Source organism: Amblyomma americanum, chromosome 8, assembly GCF_052857255.1.
Source record: "Amblyomma americanum isolate KBUSLIRL-KWMA chromosome 8, ASM5285725v1, whole genome shotgun sequence".
NCBI lineage: Eukaryota > Metazoa > Arthropoda > Arachnida > Ixodida > Ixodidae > Amblyomma > Amblyomma americanum.
The window spans coordinates 127,592,962-127,617,059 of record NC_135504.1 but is presented as its reverse complement, the minus strand read 5'-3'; the positions used below and the strand labels follow the sequence as shown (position 1 = coordinate 127,617,059).

The following is a 24,098-nucleotide window of genomic DNA, read 5'->3' as shown; positions in this document are numbered from 1 at the left end:
TCCGTTTCAGCCCCATGGTGAGTACCGATAAGGTACAGTTGTTGTATACTTTTCTCTTCACGAATATTGGTAAACTGTCATTCATGACCTGAGAGAACCTGCTATTGCTGACTATGGAGGACTATGGTAGCTATGCAGTCGTTATAGATATCTTTCAGTATTTTCACATAAGTCTCCTCTTCATGTAGGCCTCCTGGTTTCAGCCCCATTGGTGAGTACCAGTAAGATACAGCTAACGAAAAAGGTTCATCTTAAGTTAAGGACAACGCAGTGAGCTATGGAAAGAGAAACGATAGGTGTAACGTTAAAACACCGAAAGCGGGCGGAGTGGGTAAGGGCACACATGTATTTTAATGGCATCCTAGTTGAAATAACCAGGAAGAAATGGGCTTGGGCAGGGCATGTAGTGCGAACACAAGATAACCGCTGGTCCTTAAGGGTAACGGAGCGGATTCCAAGGGAACGGAACCATAGCGGAGGGGGCGGCAGAAGGTCAGGTAGGCGGATGAGATTGCAGGCAAAGGGTGGATGCAGCTGGCAAAGGACAGGGTTAATTGGAGAGACATGGGAGAGGCCTTTGCCCTGCAGTGGGTGTAGTCAGGCTGATGATGATGATGATTTTTCTGTTGTGACGATGATTAATTGCAGAAGGGGAGATTTTTTCATAGAGCTCCATGGCAAAAGTATTTTTCATCTGCACAAGGTACGATTAGGGACTCCTTTCTAAACTATTTCATTCTAGAGAAGCTGAACACCAGGCCAGGGGAAAGCTTGCACCCATTGTGTCATGGGTGCAGTGGAGGAATTACTGCAGCAATTGTGCCAAGCTGTCCCAAATGGCAAATGCTGGCACAAAGTCAAGTATTTGCTCACTTTTGCACCACACCTGTGCCAAAAGGTCACTGAAAAGTTGTGGCGAGAGGAAAATTGAAATTGACCGTTTTTAAATGTTGGCTTCACGCTTCTTCCATGTTTGTGCCAGAGAAAGTATTGGTATGGAAATATTTGAAATTTTGAATAGTTTGTGGAATAGGATCTACCTTTCAATTGATCTGTACAGCGTGTTTCTGTTTGAGGTGCTGAACGAATATCCGAGAATCATGGATGTTCCTGCTTCCCAGAACTTGCAGTCAGCAATTGTGGCATTACTAAACGGCGCTGACTAGCTTGACACATGCCATCGCACACTTGTCACATAAATTGAACCTGTGCTTTCATCGTACGGCTAATTGCCAGCACGCAGCAGAAGCGCGCGCTCAATGCTGTAGGCCTTGCAAGAAATAGATTCCTTGACGACCATTGCGATAGCAACCGCAGCCGCTCTGTGCTCGTTGATGGCAAAATGGGAGTTTAGAACCGCTGAGTGCCTCATTAGAAGCTTTTAGCATAGTGTGTACCGCTTACCGCATAGCATGCGTCGCAAGCTGCTATGCGTGAGCAGATCGCCTTGAAGGCACCACTTGGAGCCATATGCTGGCCAGCGGTGTGCATGCATGCCTACTGTGGCGGGCCCAGTCAGCGGTTGCGCACTGACAGGTCGCGGTAAGTGGTCGTGGTAGCGGTATGCTGAAAGTCTGTTGTTTCGTGCCACGACACAGCTGACAGTTGGCCATGAACGCATCGAATGTGCTGATGAAGACCTCTTCGATCTCACAATGCGCAGCGTGCACGGAAATGGCTTTTGGATCAGTGGGTGTAGCTGGGCAAGCGAGCACTACAGTGGTGTATTCGTGGTACCACTTTCATTCAGCATAATTTTCCTCCATTGGAATGCCCCTTTACGCCATATAGGCTAAGAAAAAGCAGAATTCTGAAACAAAAGCCTCAGAGCACGGGTTCATCCCCCTAGAGCGTATCCCATGCGCTCTCTCTCTCTCTCACGTTGTAGTTCTGTTTCTTGCATTTGGCTGTGTGTGCTCGCATCACTGCAGCGATAGAACTGCTTTAGCGCTAGCAATTAATCCAAGCAGAACCGTTTTGCGAACACTAAGCACGCTACATCTTGGCGAGAAAGTAGCATTTTGGCGGAATTCCTCTGCCAGTGCTGCTCTCCAGGCATTGTGTGGGAACGGGTAAGGGATGGTGCCACTCATATGGTAGGACAAGGTGCCACCTATTTTTGCGTCTTGCCAACAGTGCACCATTACGGGCCCTTTCAGAGTCATTAAAGGAAGGCAAGGAGTACTAACTGATGGCTTCAGTTTCAGGGGTCCAGATCATGAGAGGGAAATGGGGTGGAGCGCATATGGGAGGTTCTCTCAGATCATGAATGGGCAGAGTGGCTGAGGGAACAAACGCGGGTCAATGACATCCTAGTCGAAATCAAGGAAGAAATGGGCTTGGGCAGGGCATGTAATACGAAGGCAAGATAGCCACTACTCCTTAAGGGTAACGGAGTGGATTCCAAGAGAAGGCAGGCATACCAGGGGGCGGCAGAAAGTTAGGCAGGCGGATGAGATTAAGAACTTTGCAAGCATACAGTGGGCGCAGCTGGCAAGACGGAAGACATGGGCAAGGTTTTGAGGACATGGGAGAGGCCTTTGCTCTGCAGTGGGCATAGTCAGGCTGATGATGATGTATCATTCTTACATTTTTATGAGCTTTTTCGATGTATATACTTATTTTTAACTCTGCATAAAATATACAGTTTTCAGCAAATCTTTTTTTTTAATTGGCTCATTGTTGCTTCTTTTTTTATGAGCTTTATAATGACTAAATTTGAATGTAAGGTTTATGGTTTTTTGTTTTACTCTGATCACGGTGAAAATCTGAGCTTACTGGCTCCAAAGGGGGAAATTGTGCCACAAGTACCTTTCTTTGTGCTCTAAGAGGCAAAATTTTGTTTCAAAGCACAGTTCTTTTCTGCTACAAAAGCTAAATTTCCTGCAACAAATTGCAATTTCTTCTGCTGCAAAAGCTGCTACTATATGTGTGTTGTTGATTCTGCCACTGCCAGTGGGTACCCTGTAACAGGCAGATGCTCAAACGACTAGGCCAGCGCTGCAGTGCTATTTTTCTGTTTTGCCACATGGGATGAATGATCGGAGTATGGCGACAGAACATTGCTAGTATGTTTGCAAAGGGTCTACGACATTTGTGACTGCTTGCTGAGCTGTGCGTGGATTGCCTAGAAAGTTGTGTGCCATGTTCACAGCTAAGTGTGCGCATTGCTGCTGTCACTGTTGAGGGGGAGAAGAAATGAAAGGAAGCAGTGAGGTTTGACTGGTAGAGGGCTGCCCTGCACAGCAAAGGGAAGGAATGGATGCAGAAAGAGAAGGATGACGTAATGTAGGTGATGAATGGGAGCACACTGTCACAGCTTCTCTCTCAAGCACAGTGCCCTCACAGTGTCTGATTGTTTCATGTAGCTTACTGCCGTGTAAAGGAACTCAGCTGTGTCATTTCTGGCATGTTGCTACATTCTTGCATTTCACATCCTGCAACTGCAGTTCATTAGGTCAGTGCGTTATGCTTTTACTCCAGAGATGTTTAGCTTAGCATGGCATGGTCACAGGCGTATTGCTTTGGGAAAGAAAAAGAGAACAAGGGCTTAGAATGGTTCTTCAGTCCAACTCTGTTTCATTCCAGACAGAGCATTCCCCATGTTGTTTTTATTTAATTTATTTATATATTTATTCCTCAAATTCCCCTTGGACATGGGTTTTACATGAGGCTGCAGCTTGTGCTGATCTCCCCTCAATACAACCTCTCTCTCTCTCTCCCAGTGCGAGCAAGAACAGGGTGTGATGGCCACGTACCTGGTGCAGGCAGAACCGCGCCCTTTCCTGGTGTCAGTGCAGGCATCAGCCATCAGCGTCTGGCACCTGGAGCACAACACCTGGAGGCACAGCATGGCAGTGGGGAAGCTCAGGGTGAGAAGGTGCTCCTCAGCTGGGGTCACTGTTCCACAGAGGCCTGTAGTTGCCTGCTGGCCAGGTACTCTGAATGCGTGCACTGCATGCTTCAGGGGGAAGCCGGTCTTAGAAAAAAAAATTCATTAATGCAGTCATAACTATGATATTTTCAGGAAATGTTTCGGTGTGCTGATTCAAAATATTCTATTTCATTTCATGTAAAACAAGTGCTTGTACATTCGTGTAATATGTTATTTAAGTTTTATGCTATGAGCTTTTAACAAATTTTGCTGACCGGACCTTGCTGGAATGCATGCCGTTGGCTTGTCTTGGTTGGTTTGGTTTATGGGGGTTTAACGTCCCAAAGCGACTCAGGCTATGAGGGACACCATAGTGAGAGGCTCCGGAAATTTCGACCACGTGGGGTTGACATCAAGGAATACAGTAAGGGTAAAATTATCATCCTGCCAATCATAGGAGCTAAATAATAGGGTTTTGAAGTAGCCACTTCAGAAACAGAAATACTAGCTTTTCTTCCTGTTTCTGAAGCGGCAACTTCGAAACAGTGAACTTCAGCAAACACACAAAAAAGTTGAAATCAAGAAAAAATTTTAACACAAAACAATATCTCTTGAAGAAAAAAATATTGAAAACATTCTGGAATGTACACATTCCAATTTGTTTATCAACTAGCAACCAAAATTTTGAATTTATAACTCAAAAACTTTTCGAGCAAGAAATTTTTTCTGACATTGCATGAAAAACATCATTTTCAAAGTCTCCCAGAAATAAATTTTTCACATCAACAAAAAAATTTCAGTTCAATGTAATGTATCAAAGTATAGCTTGATAAGCGTCCTTTTTGACATTGTCAGTTTGAGCTAAAAATGTTTTTAAAGTAGCTGAAAAAAAATTGCAGAAACACGAAAAGTCTATCCACGTACCATTTGTGATAATCTACTTTACATGAAAATTATAAAGGTAATGCAGCGAAACCTTGTTATAAGGAAAAGGTAAAACCTGCAAAATGGTTCGATATATCTAAAATTTGCGTTATGAAATTCCTCCAAAACCTCACGCTGGAGAAGCAAAATTTTATCAGCCAAATACCAGCAAATGGAAGAGACCATACTTTCTGTAGTTTTAGCACCGTTTCGAAGCAGCTTGTAGCGATTGCAGGGGCCTCAAAATACCAGGTGTCAAACGTCAGCTAGGTTGATTTCCCCGCAAAGCACTGAAGCACGTGGTGGTGGCAGGTCAAACGCTAGCTTGGGTGGCTTCCCCACAGCTTCCCCACATTACAGCTGCGTTGTAAAAGGTCTGATGCCAGGGTGAAAGCTATCACCGTTGTTTCCGCCTCCGCTCCGTGACAGTTGACGTGAGCAGAGGATGGCTGCTGGAAAGCGACCATATCACTGGTTCCGAGGCACCATCTAAGGCTGCAAGAGGCGCAAACGGGTGATGAGCGCCTGACTACCAGGTGTTCTCACTATTATATCTTCTGTGGCGCTGTCGGCAAAAGCAAGATAAAGCGTGAACCATGGTGCTAACACTTGCTACATCACCATTAGCCACCCATGTAGTGAGGCAAAGCCTACCACCTGCCATCCAAGCAGCCACAGTTTGGCACTTGGCAGTTCAATATATCCGTTTTATGGGAAACTGCTTCCGATATGTAAAGTTAGAAATTAATGTATGGGTTGACAATATTTAGGGACAGTATGATGTAGCCAATAATTCGTAATATCCGCATGCATTACAAGGCTTGACTGCAAATTTACAGCCATGGTTTTGAAACTGGTTTTGGAAGATATCCACAGCTTTCACGACTGACTTCGGGCTATTACAAAGTGTAAATCTGAGGTCGGTGCCTTGATTGCTACCAGGCCTCAAGTCAGTTCTTTCTTAGGCAGGTGAAAGTAAACCTTGCCTATATGGTGTCGAAACACTACAGAAATCAGACATTTCATTCATGACATCAATGTGATGTGTAAAACAGCTCCACGAGAAAACAAGCCTACGGGTGGACGGGTGCCCACATTTTCTGCTGAGGTTGCACAGTTTATTCATCAGAATCAAATTCCAGATCAGTCACTGCTGCTTGAGCACCGAAAAAAATCTGCTGCAGATGCAGCAAAGTCGCGCAAAGCATGATTTTTCAGGGGGGGGTGCTGTCGCGGCGGCTGACGACACGTCCCGCTAGCGCACTATGGCGGAACCTCAACTTCAAGGGCATTTCAGAAATTGCCGCCTTGTGGGAAAAATACAGACTATGCAAGAAACAAAAGTAGAGTGTCTAAACAACAAACTAGATATATTGCAACAAATCCTCGGCAGCGCCAGTTGCACTGAAATCATGCTTCGAATTCGTCGATCACTGGTGATCAATGCAAAGTGGCATGGTAACATTTCAACAATGCTTGAAATGTGTTACCACAGACAAGGACGAGAAAGTTCACACAACAAGCGTAATGTCTGACCGACTCGCCCAACAGTGCACTCTCTTAGCCCTCTTGTATGGCAGGCCTCACAGGCCAGTCCTGCTTTTGGCACATGGAACCGAAACTTATTGCGTATGATATGCCAGGGGATCTGACAGGTCTTGGAGGTGTGTTGTACTTAGCAACTGATGGCACCAGGATTCACCAAGCGTGAACAGAGCCATTTGCTGGGTTTCTCCCGTGTCGCATTCTGAGTCACTTCTGGTGATGCTTAGGTTTTTGCGATGCACCGAGGTTATTTTGTTGGCTGGCTGATTTTGTCTGATGCATGAGTTCTTATTTCGGTCATACACCCCAGTGCCTGACTAGGGGAGAGTGGGGGAAAAAATCCTTAGGCGATCCTCGGTGGATCTTATGAATGCACTTGCAGCCAAACATTCGTTATGACCGAGGTGGTGCTCATAGGTTTGTTATATCCGATATCAAGTTCAGTACATCTGTGGTCCAGACAGGGAAGTTCATTATATCCGAGATCAACACACATAAGTCCGTGATATCTGAGGTTAACATACGATAGGTTGTTATATTCAAGTTAGCATACTAAGGTTTGTTGTATCCAGTGCAGTGTACTGTGTTCATTACTGCTTGCCGCTGGCTACTGACGGACGGTGGTTACCATTTCCACTTGCACAGATCCCTCCAATGCTGACACATTAAAACAGGTATTGGCAAATTATTTCCTGCTGTCCTGGCATCATGTGCGCCAAATGTGAAAAAAAGCCCAGCTGAAGGGGAACACAGCAATATTTAATTAAATTCAGAATTTAAAGGTGTTGCATTTTGCCCCACCCTGCAAAGCAAAATAAGACCCTTTCAAAATAAAGAAACTACTCATCCGTGCATTGAATGCTTTCGAAGTTGGCTCCATGGACATCTAGACAAATGGCAGACACTGTACCCAGACCAAACCTGGCACTGTTTTGTTCCGTGGCATTAGAGTCGCAGCTGTTTCTGTTCCACTCAGCCCTGTTTAATGGACATGCAATTTGGTTTTATTCGTAGCTCGTGGATGTGAGGTTTTCAGTGTAGGTCGGACCAGGCAGAGCTTGCTTCACTGTCACAATGTGTTGCGGAATTAGCTTAGTAACATAGAGACCTGGGCTTGTTGGTTCATGTTTCCGAGTTGTAGCGCATAAAAGGAGAAGGTACGGTGAACAAGAAGACCACTGTGTGTGTCAGTCCATGTTCGTCGTCCCTTGTCCTTTTGTGTGCTATAACTCGGAAGTAGAATTGGCTGTTCTTGCCTGCCACATTGCATGCAACGCTGAGATTCACAAGACCGTTTATGCATTTCCTTCCTTTTATAATCTCCTAATTTCTTTACTGTTCCCTAGTGAGCACATTTGGAAGCACCAAAACGCTTGATGGCACCGGCGGTGCTTGAGTCTCTCCAGAGCTTTCTTCATATCTTCTGCTCAGACAGCATTCAGCAATTCACTTGTGCATAATCTTACTATACTGGAAATTGGAAGGACAAGGGTAGAACTCTAGAGAATGCAGCAAAACCATTATCTTAACTTTAGTCCACGTAGAACACCGTAATGTCATGCTTTGCCCCATGTGTAGCCTGCTAAAATAATTCTCTCTTAATATCCCGATGCACATAAATTCTTGAGCTTTGCATATGACAAGGCCAATAACCAGCGGTAATAACTAAACACTTAGGTTGGATTACATTAGTTTGAGAGCAACACAGTGAGCTGTGGAAAGGAAAATGACAGGTGTAATGTTAGGAGACAGGAAGAGGGCAGGTGAGTCAGGGATCAAACGCAAGTTAATGATATTCTCGTCGAAATCAAGAAGGAGAAATGGTCCTAGGCAGGCCATGCAATGCAAAGGGAAGATAACCAATGATCGTTAAGGCCAATGGAGTGGATTCCAAGAGAAGGCAAATGCAGTAGGGAGTGGCAGAAAGTTAGGTGGGTGGATGAGATTAACGCACTTGTAGCTAGACAGGGTTAATTGGAGAGACTTGGAAGAGGCCTTTGCCATGCAATGGGCGTATTCAGGCTGATGATGATTAGGTGATAGCAGATCGGTTGTTTTGAAAATGTGACATATAGAAATTCGTGCCTTTTCAACCGCTTGCTCATTCACCAAGGCTTACTTTGCAATTATTTTCTCTTCCCTGGACAGGCCAATGTTGTCAACTTTAAGCTCAGTTGGTGTGGACAAATGGTGTGTCATACCAGTCAAGGTAATAAGGTGGCTCATTTAAAAGTTTGGCGATGCTAAGTAACAAACTATCGAGTTTACCTCACTTTCTTCTACTTCTTTAAGTACGTTGAGTGCTCTGGGGTGCTAATGAAAGCCATGGTATTGTCTATGGGGCTAACTGGGCTACATGCTCTCCTGTAGTGACTTTACTGTTTTAAAGGAAGCCCAGTGGGAGAGATTTTACCGGTTGGAACACTGTAATTGGACTTGATGACTGTGTGTTTCGGTCCACAGGGCACTTGAAGATGAACTTGAATCATTCCCTTGGGTACTCTCTGGAGTGCCTGCTACTACTACTTGCTTTGCAGCAAAGCACCGTATCCTGTGCACCACCTTTAGATTCACCAGAGTCATAAAATCAACTTGGCGCATCTCATGACAAAGAAACGTAGCTGTAGTTCTCCCCAAAATCATCCTGGCTGTCACTTTCACACGAGTCCCTTGCTTAGAATGCAAGTGTCAAAAACAGTGCTGTGACTGGCTGTGGTACCTCCCTCCAGAGGTGAAAACTGCGAAATTTGTGTTGGAGGAGCCCTCAAGAGATGTGCTACATTTGGAATCACAAACAAATGCTAGAAAGAACTGGAAGTTGTGAACCTATTGGACAAAAAGTAGCTTCTCAACCACTGCTCTTCAGTGCTGGACTGGAGCTGGCTATCGGTTCCAAGGGGTTAAGTGATACCCATCCACATTGTTTGCTTTGGAAGGGTGAAGAGGCTTACTTTGTTTTCTTTACTTTTCAGTCAGTCAGTTTTCAATCAGTCAGTGTCAGTGGAGCGGCTTAGTCACTGCCCATGACATACACCGACGTTGTCACCAGACCTTGGCCACCGACCTCTCCTTCGCCTCCAGCACCTCTGCAAGCGCCAGCACCTTACTTTCGACCGGCTGCACGAGTCAGTGATCCCCAGCGTACTACCGACAACCGGCCTATTTGCTACACTTGCACACTTGCGGATTGCCCGCCTTTGTGACACGACTTTGGTATCATCGTCTCCAAGCCTCAGCACCACCTACTCAAGCTCCCGGGTATTGGCCTTCCCCTAGTCAGTACTCCGGTCCTGCTGAGCCGCCGTCAGCTCGTCCTTTTTCCCGTGACCGTTATATTTCAGTATACTGCAAGCCAGAGTTGGCCCAAGCAGGAGGGGCATACAACTAAAAAAATTTCTAAAAGAGCACCAGCTACAAAACCGCGAGTCAGTAAACAGGGCACAAAACCAGAGTCATCAAACAAGATAAGAGGCTTACTTTGTTCCGCTCTCTCTAGCTGCCGTTCGCCTTTGCCGCAACACTGCTGGGTCTCTCCTTTGCGGCATATACCCCAGCACTAGTCAAGAGACAAACGAGGCATCACAGTTCCTGAGGCAAGAACTGTGACCCCACCGGGCTTTCAAAGGCCTCCTATATCACCTGTTAATTCTATTGAAGATTTTGTCGAGGGCGTTTGTGTCATGACGCTTATGGACACCGGTGCTGCGATTTCAGTAATGGACGAAAGGCTTTGTTGCTCATTAAGGAAGGTAAAGACTCCAATTCTGCACACAGCCAGCGCACATCGCATCAAGCCTTCCGCAGCATGTACCGCTTGAGTTGTGATAGAGTACTTGCTCTACGATTGAGTTCGTTGTATTTTGTGAAGAGCTTTGAAAAATTTGCTGTGGTAAACTTGCTGAAATGTATGCCATTGGGTTCTCTTGACATCAAGGAATGCAATAAGGGTAAAGTTGTCTTTCTGCCTATTATATAACTTATGTTATAGAGTTTTGAAGTTGTCGCTTCAGAAATGCGAAGAAAAGTGTGTATTCCTGTTTCTGAAGTGGAAGCTTCAATACCCTAATACTCAAGCTCTATGATAGCCAGGATGATAATTTTAGCCTTATTGCATTCCTTGGTATCAAGGGAAAACACAATGGCATACATTTCAGGAAGTTTCCCGCAGCAAATTTTCTTCAAAGCTCTTCACAAAATACTTGCATAAAAATTACTCAAGTGCTCAAGAAATTGTTTTATACAAAATGAAGTGATATATTTAGAATCAGCACACAAAAATACATGTTCTCAGAAGATTTAAGAATTATGGCCACATTATTAAAATTTTGTTTTCAAGACCAGGCTCCCTTCTTAATGCGTGCGCTCCTGCCTCACCTGTCAGTGTCACAAGTCATGCCCTTATCGTTCTGTTGGAGAATTGCAACTGCTACCTTGCCCACCATATCCTTTCGACTGCATCGGCATTGATTTCTACGGCCCACTTCTGTACACTGCAACTGGGAACCGTTGGGCTATCGTTGCGGATGATCATCTGACAAGATATGCCAAAACGCTGCCCTTCCGGCTGCCACAGCGGTAGAAGTCGCCACCTTCCTTTTGCAACGCTTCATCCTTCGTCACAGTGCACCCCAGGAACTGCTTAGTGACAGAGGGCGCGCCTTCTTGTCTGATTTTGTCAAAGTCCTGCTCACCCAGTGCAACATAATTGATCGAACCACCACCGCCTATCATCCGCAGACCAGCAGCCTCACCGAGTGATTCAACTGCACCCTCGGGGACGTGTTTTTTATGTGCATTGCTTCTGAATACTCGAATTACGATTTCTTTCTTCTTTATGTGACTTTTGCTTAAAATACTGCTACAGAATCCACTACCAGCTTATCTCCTTTTTTTTCTATACGGCCATCATCCATCTGCTACAATGGATACCATCCTCCCTTACCAACCTGACGTCTCTGAATATACCCCTGTTTCTGAAGCCTTGCAACATGCAAAAGACTGTCACCAAATCGCCCGCTCACTTATGGCCGATACCCAGTATTGCCAGAAATCCCGCCACGACATCGATCAAGCCACACTGCGCTTCTCTCTTGGCACTCTTGTGTGGATACTGTCAAGTCCTTCTGGACTGTCCTCTAAATTTCTCGCCAAGTATCATGGCCCCTACCGCGTCCTGGAGTGCAACTCTCCTGTTAACTACGTCATCGAGCACCTCACGCCGTCCACGGTCTCCGCCGCTGCGGACCCGAGACAGTTCATGTCCAGTGCCTCAAGCCTTACTATGACACCACCATATTACCGTCGTAGTAAATCACCAGGATGGCTCCCCTTCTCCTCGGGGGCGATTGTAAAGAAAACGACGAATATCCGTGACAGAGACAGAGATGAATGTATGCTTCAGCAGCATCGCTATCACCGCGTGTGTCGGTGCTCGACCTGAATGATCTCAGACTGTTTTCGCTGCTGCTCCCATTGGCCCAGTTCCTTTAAACAAACCGCCATCTTACATAATAAGCATAGAACGATACAAGTGCTAAGCCAGCAGTTAGAGGAAAATGGAGATACAGGGCAATAAAATGGCGCATGCCCATGCGACCTGGCTGAGCAGTGGCAAACAGAATAGCCAATGGTACGGTAGTTTCGGATTTTGGCGCAGCACACCTTCTGAAGGTTACCGAAGTTGGCTGTCGCAGCCGTTGTGCAGGAAAGTGACCGTCGACACGAGTGAGCCAGGTAAACGGCGTGTGCTTCACTTTTATAGAGAGAGCACTACTTAACGGGGTCAAACGCAACCAATAATCTGGTGGCATCCCTGACCTTGAGGGTGCTGAAATTAAATATTGCCGCGACTGCGTTTCGAGTCCGTTGCTGTGCGAACAGATCAGCTTCACTGGCCACTGCATGAGAGCACTATACCATCGCTGTAGCCAACCGCGCGTTGCGTCAAACTGCAAAATGCTCTTGCGCTGTGCATTGCACATTGACATTTTCATCATCTTCCCTCTACAGCACGAAGAGATCAGATCAGCAAAGCCATGAGCCAGCCAAACTAAACACATGCTTTCCCACGGCTACTGGGTGGAACTATGTTAAAACCCTACTAATTTTTTTATTACTGGAAGCAATTTACAGACGAATCGACTGCCTTTTTGACACCACTCACTCGCCTTTTGAAGCCACACGTGGTGATGCGGTTGCGCCACTCTTCTCAAGCCTGCCCTGTGCACACCCGAATGCATGCTGGTGTGCTTTCACAGCAGGGAATGCAAAATATGTGAGTAAAGGTTTTTTTTTTAATTCTGAGTAAAAAGTTGGGGTTGCGCGAATTAGATGCGGGCAGAGATTACGCGAGTAAACACAGTCGTTAAAAGGCAACTCTAGGAATTTTTTTTTAAATTTTGAGTTGGCATTCATATCGCATCCTTTAGTCCTTTTTTTCTAGTTCAAGAACCATTTTTCAAAAATATTGAGTAGAAATACTTCATAAGAGGAAAAACCTGGAAACTCTGGATTTCAGTTAAATGATGACATCATGAAAGACCAACGTATGACATCGTGGATACTGTCAGAAAACCTATCATACGTGCTTTGATTGGCTAAACTGACAATTCTAAGGGACAGCTTGGGTTATTGTTTTTCTTAAATGACCAAAAAGCAAGCTCAAAATTTTGTCCTTCAGCAAACGCAGAGTGAATGTCGACGGCTATGCGTCTAGTGACGTTACACTCAGGAGGTTGCCCTAGAGATTGCCCTGATTGAGGCCACAAAATTAGAAATTTTTAAATTAATTTGCGCTGTGACTAAACGCTACTCCGCTGTGAAGCTTAGCACAAAAGACTGCAAAACTCGGAGAACATACCATGAAAGTTTCAGTAAAATCAGAGGAGGTAGAAAAAACAGTGGAATGTCCCTTTAAAGCCATGCCGTTTACTTGGACCTGGTAGTGATAGTGACCGCAGATCCAGATCACGAGAGTGAAATAACTAGAAGAACAATAATGAGGTGGAGTGCATTAGGCAGGTTCTCTCAGATCATGAATGGCAGTTTACCAGTACCCCTAAAAAGAAAAGCATGTAAAAACTGTATCTTATTGGTGCTCACGTATGGGCCAGAAATGTGAGGCTAATGAAAAGGGTTCAGCTTCAGTTGAGGACAGCACAGCGAGCTATGGAAAGAAAAATGATTGGTGTAACATTAATGGATAAGAAGAGGGTAAGTGGGTTAGGGTAGAAACACGGGTTAATGGCATCCTAGTCGAAGTCAAGTGGAAGAACTGGACTTGGGCAGGGCATGTAATGCAAAGGCAAGATAACCACTGGTCCTTAAAGGGACCGAACACTGACCAAAACATGTCATGAGATTTTGGCAGAAACGAAAAGATTGTGCCTGATATTGTAAGAATTGAGGACTGCAGTGCCAAAGGAACGAGGATTTATAATTTTAATTTGGCATTAAAAATCACATAAAAAGCCCTTGCGGTGAAACCTGCCATTATCACTGTAGCCGACCATGGTATAACATTTTGGTAAAATGTCAGTTATTTGTTTTAAGTGCCCAGCGATTTTTGTTTCAGGAGTGTTCGTCGTGTTCTGTTATAGTTTTCACTGTCTCCAGTGTGCCCTTCGATGAAAAGCAGCGCTCCCTTCGCTTCTTTAGCCATGCACTTTTAGCTTTTGTAACCAGATGGCGCCACAGTGTTTTGACTTTTTTGGATGGGGAGGCAATATGGTCTACTATAAGTTTCGTCAACAAGGCGTAAATCACTGTGCCGTAACAAGCTTTCGGTGTGGAAACTGTACTAAAAAAATCTTATTACTCTCTGGTGGGCGAGATTTATATTAGTTTTTGGTACATCACTTTCGTCGACGTGCAGTCAATCGCCATTGCACTTCCTGATCGTGGTTTCCATCAAGGGGTACATAAAAATGGGCGTATGCACTGGTTTAAAAATTCTCGGTAAAAATTTTCTACGTGTCGAACAAAGCCGTTGCATAATGCAACACCTTAGACAGGAAGCTTTCTGTTGTGCCGAAAAAAATGGCTCCTTAAATTTCAGTGTTCTCTCCCTTTTGGGGTAAGTGTCTGGATGTCAAGAGAAGGCAGGCTTAGCAGGGGTGGCAGTAACTTTGGTTTGCAGAGGATATTAAGAAGTTTGTGGGAACAGGGTGATTGCAGCTGGCAGAGGCCAAGCTTAATTGGTGAGGTATGGGAGTGGCCTTTGTTCGGCAGTGGGCATAGCCTGGCTGTTGCTGGTGATGGTGATGTTTACCTTTACACATAGTGGCACCAAAAGCAGTGCAGTTGTGTCTCGTCTTTCCAGACACATTGGTTGTAGTTCCTAGCCTCTGCGAGAAGGGAATGGTGGAGCAATGTAGTGTTGTGCATTGCAGTTCCCAGTGGAAGGCAGGGAGTGCTACCTGTTGCATTGCGGGGAGTGGAGTGTGCTGGCCTACCTGAGCCCCCTGGTACCCACGCATGTGCCCTGCGTGCAGTGGCGCACGGCCGACGGAGGTGGCAGGGTCCAGCTCATGCTCACCCTGGGCAGTAACGAGTGAGTTGTTTTCTTCTGACTTGATCTCCCTGGTCGAGGTGGAACGCAATGGGCTTTGGAACTCTCTTGGGCGTCCAAGGGAGATTGGGGACTCGTGCGATTTGCCTCTGGTGTGCAGGGAAGCATCTTCACTCACTGCCACTGCAGAATTGTGTCGTGGGCATCGCAAGACTTTTGGACACTGGCGTCACACAGAGACACACGAGCCGATTGCTGCACGAAGAAAGCTGCAGCAACAGTGTGTTGGCCTCTTGCACAGGCTGCCTTACCTCCTCCAGATGGGAGGCAGAGAGGGAACAATGGAGAGGGGCAGGGAGGTTACCTGGGCACAGGGGCTGATTTGCAGCCCTGCACGTGGGGATGAGGGGAGTGAAAGAGAAATAGAGAGAAAAGAAAAAAAGAAATGTTCATTATGTCTAGGTATGGAGTGACAGAAAAGGCATGGAGAAGAACAGCACCAGTCATCAAATGTTCAGGGACACCATAGCTTATGTTTTATAACTAGGAGCCATTTTCTGTGTTCTTTTGCCTGTTGGTGCCGCTTAGGTATGCCTTGCTTGGAAGTTTGCCGGGATGGGCTGGTGGCACCTGGCATGAAACAGGGTTACTAATTGGAGAGATCTGGGAGAGGCCTTTGTTCTGCAGTGGGAATATTAAGGCGGATGATGGTGATGATGATGCATAGTCCAGCTGATAAGGAAGATGATGATGATGTTTTGCTTGTGTCCACTCCCCTCTACAATGCCTGTGGGGCCTGAGGATTGAAGATCACATTAGGCAATCGCATCCAGAAGCCATGGTCTCACCCGACAAGTGGCTCACCCACAAGCAGTATTGAAGGAGTATAGACGGCTAATTTTGGTTGTGTGTTTTCGTCTGTTATGATGCATAAGACATAAGTATACATGGATCACCACGTGGCATTTGCCTACACTGGCTAAATAATTTGTAATTGAATTTCTCATGCTAATTTTGTTTCGGTTTCAACAGCCAAATGATCGCTGTGACGTGTAAGGTTTGTAGAGGCTAGGAGAGGCATGAAAAAACTGGGATACAATCTTTTCTTCATCATTTTAATTCACTACAATGCTAAAGCCAACCTTCCTCAAGAGCTGGAATGATTACTTATGAAGAAGCAGTTATATTGCAGCATTTTATGCCTGATGTGACCTGTATGGACTTTTGACGTCACAGTGCTATTTAAACTGAAAGAGCGAGAGAAAAATTCAATTATAAATTATTTAGTAGTTGTAGGCAAATGTCACATAGTAGTCCGTGTATAGCAATACCTTACACATCATTGCGAAGAAGAAAACACGCACTCAAAAATTAGATGTCCTTACTCCTTTGAAACACCAGTTTATTCTGTAGCATCAAAAAAATACTGTATTTACTCATGTATTGAACCCACTTTTTCCCAGAAAAACTTTGGGGGAAGGATCACTACACGATGAATAAGATTGGACGGATTTTTTTGCAAGAGTCAAAATTTTATATCCTATGCCCGTCTATCCACTCATCAATCCATCTGTCATCAACAAAAGTGCGCAGTCGACAGTTTACGCCTTCGCACCACTCATGTTTGTGTCGCCGGTGTTTACAATCATTTGCTTCATAAGGTGTTTGCTGTATCATGGTGCAGTGCAACGATTTTGTGATAGTTGACGGTGTTGGCCATTTGCAGCAAGATAGAGAACATGCTGAACACTGGCTCTAATACAGGTGCGTGTTTTAAAGGAAGCCCAATTTCGGTTGCATTGCAGAAGTACTTGCTGTTGGGCTAGTTGGTTCATCATAAAGTTGAATGGCACAAGGGAATGAACACAGGAAGGCACAGAGGCACAGGCGCTCTTTCTGTCTCTGTGCCTTCCTGTGTTCGTTTCCTTGCGCCATTCAACTTTATTATTCGGTTGCATGTCCTTGCAATGATGCGTAAGACATTGGCATACGTGAATGGCCTTGTGGTGTTCGTCTGCGACTGCTAAATAACTTGAAGAACAGAAGCAGCACGGCAACAGGGTCTTGTGCCTGTTGCTGCGCTATTTTTGTTCCTGAAGCATGTACCAACTCGCTCAGCTTGCTGTTTCACTGATGTTAGTTAACTTGTAATCAAACTTTTCTCTCATGCTGTTTTGATTTTACAAAATTGTAAATTCTCAGTGAAAAAAGTGGGGGTTTGGTTCATTATGCAAGTGGGCTCACTGCATGAGTGAATACAGTAGCCATCAACATGCATAGCATATGTAGTGGTGGCGCACAGCATGTGGTCAAAGGTTCTTGAGAATGCAACTCTGTGCAGACAACAGGGAACGAGGTGGAAGCATTTGAGTGCTATAAAACAACAAAACACTCTGCAACTCAAACTGAAGGACTTGGCACATACAGTACTCACGGATTGAAATAGGACATTCGGAGCGCGTGCCGTCGCTTCATGGAGTGCCGCCCGTAGACGCTCATGAAACCAAGGTGGTGCATTGTGGTATGGCGCGAGAGGGAGAACATCTACAAAGCAGAATTGTTCATTCCAGTAGCCAATGAGCCGGCCTGTGGTTTACCACATGCCGCGTGGCACTGCAAGGTTAGCGCTCCGAATGTCCTATTTCAATCCGTGAGTACTGTACATGCATTCCACATGGTACAAGAAACCTGGCCGCAGGCCTTGCAGCCACTCAGGTCAAGTACTCTGCTTCCATCCACGATTCATTACGGATTTGCCATCGCTGCACCATCAGGGAAGTCACTGCTTCTTTGCCCATGAACATCTCAGCGGCCTGCCAACATCATGACTATGCCCCACAGCATTCCTGCAGGAACCCCCACTTGCTGTTATCAGATCTGTCATCTCCCCCATGGTCACATACATGTAGGCTGCATACTTCGCTAGTAACAGACTTTGCACAGTTGTGCTTCACCCACTCGCACCTGGATGGCGGGAATATAGCGTATTTACACGATTGTAAGTCGACCCTTTTTTTTTAAATTTAAAGTTCCGAAGTGGGGGGGGGGGTCAACTTACAATCGAAACGAAACCTTGAACTGCCAATAAAAGCAAGAAAAACAATCTATCAGGGACGCTACTGCGATGTTTATCAGGGACGCTACTGCGATGTTGGAAGTTTTTGTTTGCTCTACGGCTCAAAGCGTAGCATTCAGGTATTCCGCGGGCTTTTTGGCCAGGATTTTTCATTTTTTTATTTTTACTGCACACACCGTTACCCACCACGATGGTTCAGTGCTACTGAACAGGATACCCTGGTTAGAACCCGACCGCGGCGGCAGTGTTTCGATGGAAGCGAAACGCAAAGGCGCCCGTGTGCTGTGCGATGTCAGTACAGCAGGTTAAAGATCCCCAGGTGGTCATTCAGGAGCCCTTCACTACGGCACCTCGTTCTTCCTGTCTTCTTTCACTCCCTCCTTTATCTCTTCCCTTACTACTGGGTTTCCACCGATATTTGAGACAAATACTGCGCCACTTCCTTTCCCCCAAAACCAATTTCATTTCATTTCACTCGTGGGAAGGGCCGCTGTCCCGCTGTTCCAATCGCGGAGTCTGCGCCAGCGCCCGGGAGTGTCGCTAGCTGATGGAAGAGCCGCTATTTCAGTTGGTTGCGCAATACGTAACAGCAACGCTTCTGAGTAATGCCGATGTTTGCTGGAAGAGCCGACACCGATCACTCTTTGTTTGGTGGTGCTTGGAGTTGGTGGTTTTGACTCGACTGCCGGCCGCGTGCTTCGCCATGAGCTCTCCAGGTTCGAAAAGCATTCGGCGCTCGTGCACTGCAGTGTTCAAGAGGGAGGCCATCATTTACGGCGAAGAAACCAACAACTGCGCGGCGGGCCGCAAGTTCGACGTTTCTGAACGGTTGGTGCGGGAGTGGCGGTAGCAGCGAGACAAAATTTTCTATTGCGACTCCAAGCGAAGAGGTTTCCGCGGGCCGAAGTCGGGACGCTTTTTGGAGCTGGAGGTCAAGCTTGCAGCGTATGTCACCGAAATAAGTGATCGGTCCCTTCCAGTGACATGCGAAATGATCACGCAACAAGGCCGGGTCTTTCTTGCGGAAGCTGGAATACTCCGAACAGACTTCAAAGCCAGCAGGGCTTGGGCTTTGAAATTTATGAAGAGGGCTGGCTTCTCTCTTCGTCGGCGTACTAGTGTATGCCAGAAGCTGCCTGCTGCTTTCGAGGAGAAAGGTCTCGCCTTCCATAGGCACTACCTCAAGCTCCGCGACTCGTGGCGATACCTGCTCGGCCAAATCGGCAATGCGGACCAGATTCCCGTCTACTTCGACATGACGAGCAACACAACAGTGAGCGTGAGGGGAGCTCACGAGGTTAAGCTTCTCACAACAGGAAACAAGAAACTTTGGTTCACTGTTATGCTATCATGCTTGGCAGATGGCACAAAGCTCCGACCGTACATCGTCTTCAAAAGAAAAACTATGCCAAAGAAAATGTTCCCGAAAGGTGTGATTGTGCGAGTGAACGAAAAAGGCTTTATGACAGATGACTTAGTTATTGATTGGTACCGTCGGGTGTGGCTTTTGAGGCCAGGGGCATCCCTCAAAAATTACAATCCGAACCTCCTCGTGCTGGACTCATTTCGCGGCCACCTTACCGCGAAAGTGAAGGCAGAGCTCCGTAAAGAAGATACAGATATGCTGGTGATTCCCGGCAGTCTGACGGGGCAGCTGCAGCCGCTATACGTTGGCATTGACAAGCCATTCAAGGACTTGCTCCGGCGTTAGTACGAGTGGCTGGCGGCAGAAGGGCGGGAACTTACGCCAACGGAGCGCGTGAAGAGAGCCTCCCTGGCGGCTGTGTGCGGGTGGGTGCTTTCCGCTTGGGCGGCCGTTCCACGCGATGTCGTGGTGCGGTCATTTAGGAATTGCGGACTTTCCATGGAGGACGATGTGCTGTGGGATCGCAGCGACGACGACGACGACGACAGCAGTACCACTCAAGATGACTCAAGTGAGGATGAATAGCCCATCTATGCAATAAATTTTCGTTTTTGAAGCGCTCCACCGGTGTATTTTTTTTCGGACATGCGATTGGGGGGGTCGACTTACATTCGCGTCAACTTTTTCTTTTTTTCGGACATGTGATTTGGGGGGGTCGACTTACATTTGAGTTGACTTACAATCTTGTAAATACGGTAGCGTGTGCAGTTTGAACAGCTAAAATGGGCCGTTTGGCCCCACAGGGTATACTAAGTAAAAGTTTAGGGATGCACTTAACCTCTGATTGTGTATGACAATGCGATAGCATCGCTTTGCATCCACCAACGAGCTTGTGAGTCATTGCGGATTCACTCTCATGGACACCCTTGCATTTTGCAAGGCACAACTAAGACAACACAGAATAGAACAACAACACATGCACACTCTACCTATTGTGTATTTAACAGAAAAGAGGCATATTTATAACACCGAACTCAGGCACATGACACATTGCATGATCGCTTCAAACATAATAACCATTCTAATTACCTACGTATAAACCACTGTAATCATTGTCTTCACAAAAACAGGATAATTCTTAGCAGAAGCATTGTCAAGCATTCGTAGCAAAAGCAGTGTCAAACAAGTGGAGCAAAAGCAGCCACAATACTAAAAAGTCAAGAAGAAAACAAATATTCCACTAACAACAAGGCCAACACCAACAACAAACAATACCATTTTTTCCAGCTGCATAAACCTAACAGCAACAAACGAGGGTTTCTTAACAGGACCATGTCATCGGTAGGTTTGGAGAAATGTAATTTTGTTCCTTTGAAGAGTTGCAGAAGTTTTGCTAACACACGTGCTGCTTTTCTGTTTCATCATAAAGGCCTCCAGTATTTCATGCACTACCTGATCGCAACTCCTGCGTAGGCTCTTAATGCCACTTAGCACTGGCTCTCTCTTGCATTTTTTGCAGTGAAGCAGCAAATTGGACCTGCCGCTTCTCTCTAGTGATTTCTCGTGTTCCCATGCCTTCTCATTAACACAGCAGCTCGTCTGGCCAACGTAGACACCTTCACACGTCAGTGGGATTTCATGCACCATGCCAACCGTGCAGGGAATGAAAGGCTTGCCATGCCTCCTTTCACACTGAGGTTTCTTCTTTTACCCAATCCGCAAGCATAGCCCGCTCAGATTTTCTGGTACGGAAGGCACTCTGTTAGTCTCAGCACCCTCGCCTTTGTTGGTCAACAATTTGACTCCTGTTTGATGGCGAATTCATGTTACAACTAGCACTTCTAGGCTACATCTTGCACAGATTCAAATGCAACCAGCCTCGTACTCGTGTCACTCTTTGACCTGAAACCATGTCACTGGGAAAGCTGGTGCATCATTCTAAAGGTGCAAATATATAGGAAGCAATGCTGTTAAATGTCTGGACAGCAAAAGCTATAGTCATGGTTGGAGTTGTCTTACGACATTCAAATGCATTCTATTCCAATTCTGTTCTATTCCTCTGTAGTTGGTGCAATTGTAAGTACTAGTACTGACTAGTGCTGATTACCATTTTCGATTTTCCCGTCCTTGATGACATCACACCGCTTGACCATGATGAATACTGTAACAACACTTTTTGGGCGACACCAGGTTTTTGGAGCTCTGAACAACTACACGGCCGTGGTCAATAAGTTCAAGGCGCAGTTCGTTCTCCCCGTCAATGAAGTTTACGAGTCAGCGCAGTTTCATCGCCGAGTACAGCAACTGGGTGTTGGGTGTAAGCGAACATTGAGAGTGTTCACCAGCGCCACCCTCGACCACACTCTCAGTGTTCGCTTACACCCAATAAACATAAATACTCACGAGAGCAGCAGATTGGACAGCCGTCGCCGCAGCTCAGTTGGTAGAGCACCGGACGCGATATTCGGAGGTCGTGGGTTCGTATCCCACTGGCAGCATGGTTGTTTTTTCTGCTGCTTTATAAGTAATTTTCTTTAAGCGGTAGATTAATCGAAGTACTATTATCCAACTGATCAACACTACGCATTAAAAAAAAAATTTTAACATTCCCCTATGCACCTTGGTTTCGGCGACTGTTGGCTCCCTTCATAAGTTTATAAAATGAGCCCCTCATTTCCTTAACTTTGCCTGCTAACACACACACACACGTGTGTGTGTGTGTGTGCGTGCGTGCGTGTGTGTGTGTGTGTGTGTGTGTTGGCTCCCTTCATAAGTTTATAAAACGAGCCGCACATTTCCTTAATTTTGTCTGCTAACATATATATATATATGGTTGGAAGTGTGGCAATAAAGAACACAGTTTGGTTTCGTACTCCTGGTGTGTGCTCGTCTGCGTGAATGCTGCTGTGGGTTGTGCACCGGTCCCATAGTATGCGACAGTGTCGATGAGCCACCTGATGCCCTCACTTTAGCAAGTAATAGATAGATAAGAGAGAAGAGATAGGGGAGATTAAGCATTGCTGCTCCCTGCAAGGCATGCAGTTTGCTGAGGGAGTCGCACTTGATAGTGTATCGGCAACTACAGCAATCAGACAGGCATCTGAGTGAAAAGAACAAAAGGGGTTACCATGTCACGAATAGGATGCGACATCTTACTGATTTAGCGCAACAAAAACAAAGGACAGGAAAGAATAGACAGCATGGGTGCTGTCTGACAACTGGTTGTTTATTGAAAAACACTTGACATATCTAGAAAAAGTGCACGAATACGTGTTATGAACAAAAAAAGTTAGAAGAGACACTTAAGCTCTGCCTTAAGGGTATGACACGATAGCTGATGGGTTAATGCCGATATATGCAGAACTGGGCATTCTTTACTTAACATTCATAGATGCCTGGGAGTCCTCATACCACTCCTGGCGCAGTGGTGCAGCGGTTAAGCGATGCGCCACCGCCCTGCGATGATAGGTGCTGCCACCGGTGGGACTTGTGCAATCCAGGTGGCTCTGCGCAGCAACCTTCTGCGGCCCATTATTAATTTAACTGGCAGCTGTCACGGTGGGCAGTTCGCTCACAATCCGGTAGGCAAGTTGTGACGACACCACAAAGTCATGTGACCTAGCTCACGTGTCTTTGTGACACGTGAGCTAGGTCACGTGGGGATCTGTGGGGATTTTTTGGGGATTGTTCATTCACGGTCAATGCCGCCGCCACCGCCCGATTTCTTGCACTGAGCTCCCCAATACTATCGTGTTAAAAACAACAATTGATGGAACAGTTACTCTGAAAACGACAGGCACCGGTCCAGATACGTTATCTCCTTGCTTTTAAAGCTGGATGATTTTTGGCCATTGTCTTGGCGATACAATACGCCTCAAACATTTTCTTACAGATGTGGTTGCTGTGATTGTGTGCAATTGTGGTGTTATTGAGGCCCAGCGAACACGTGCGATTCTTGTGGTTCTTGCACTGCTGGCAGTGTAGCACCAGGTTTGAAAAAACCAGTTTTTTTTCATCTAGCGAATTTTGTTTTTGTTTTAGCCATGCATTTCTGCACTTTGCAGTCTGGCCGTAATAGATCTTTCCACAAGACAGAGACACTTTCTACACCACTCTTTTTTTGCAAGCAGTGAATTCGGCGGCATGATTGACTGAGAAAAATCCTTGTCTTCTTGGGAAGAAAGCTTACTGGGTCTCTTTTTTAATGCTGTGCATACTCTGTCAACCTTGTGTGTTCAGCTGAGAACATTACGTGCACGTTTTGTTTTGCTGCTGTCCCTCTGAGCCGATGTTATGCGCCGTGCTTGCATGGGATACACACGACCTTCGTTCATGTTTCGGCTGTAAACTCCCGAATTGCGGGGTTAGCTTCTCACTTCAGCTTCACCAAAACTCTCTCTGGCAACCTTGCCAGATCCACTTGTAGCAATCCGGCTTCTCGAAGCCTGGCTACTTGCCCCTGAAATCCTTCTTCAATCCTGTGGGGGCATGACTGTTTGAGGGCTGTCGACATGCACGAAGTAGCTATCCCATCCTTCACCAGTCTTGAATGTGGGTATCTGCAACTTGGAAGGGGCTTACTGTCTTTGCTGCATACACACCCAGCAAATGTGTTGATCCGTCGGCTTCAGCTCCAGGTCCAAAAACTGGACACAACCGTTTTTCAGCAGTTCAAAAGAACTTTAGTCCCTGGCCTCATTCTTTGAAGATCTTTAGAATGTGAGGCATTGCTCTGATACTGCTGACCCCTCTGATGAAGACAGTATAGTCGTCGACATACTTGAATACCCTCACTTGGATGTCC

General features: G+C 46.0%; 1 protein-coding gene across 7 annotated transcripts in view; it reads left to right on the top strand.

Annotated features, from left to right (window-relative positions):
• Positions 1 to 24,098, top strand: part of LOC144102076 (uncharacterized) — a 91,402-nt gene that overhangs the window by 22,958 nt on the left and 44,346 nt on the right. For all 7 annotated transcript variants that reach the window (XR_013308167.1, XM_077635356.1, XM_077635358.1 and 4 more), the window contains 2 exons: positions 3,726 to 3,872; positions 14,734 to 14,894. Coding sequence is in view for 6 of the 7 variants with exons in the window: in XM_077635356.1 (XP_077491482.1) it covers positions 3,726 to 3,872; positions 14,734 to 14,894 (308 nt within the window). In the remaining variant the exon portion in view is untranslated. The remainder of the gene's footprint in view (positions 1 to 3,725; positions 3,873 to 14,733; positions 14,895 to 24,098) is intronic.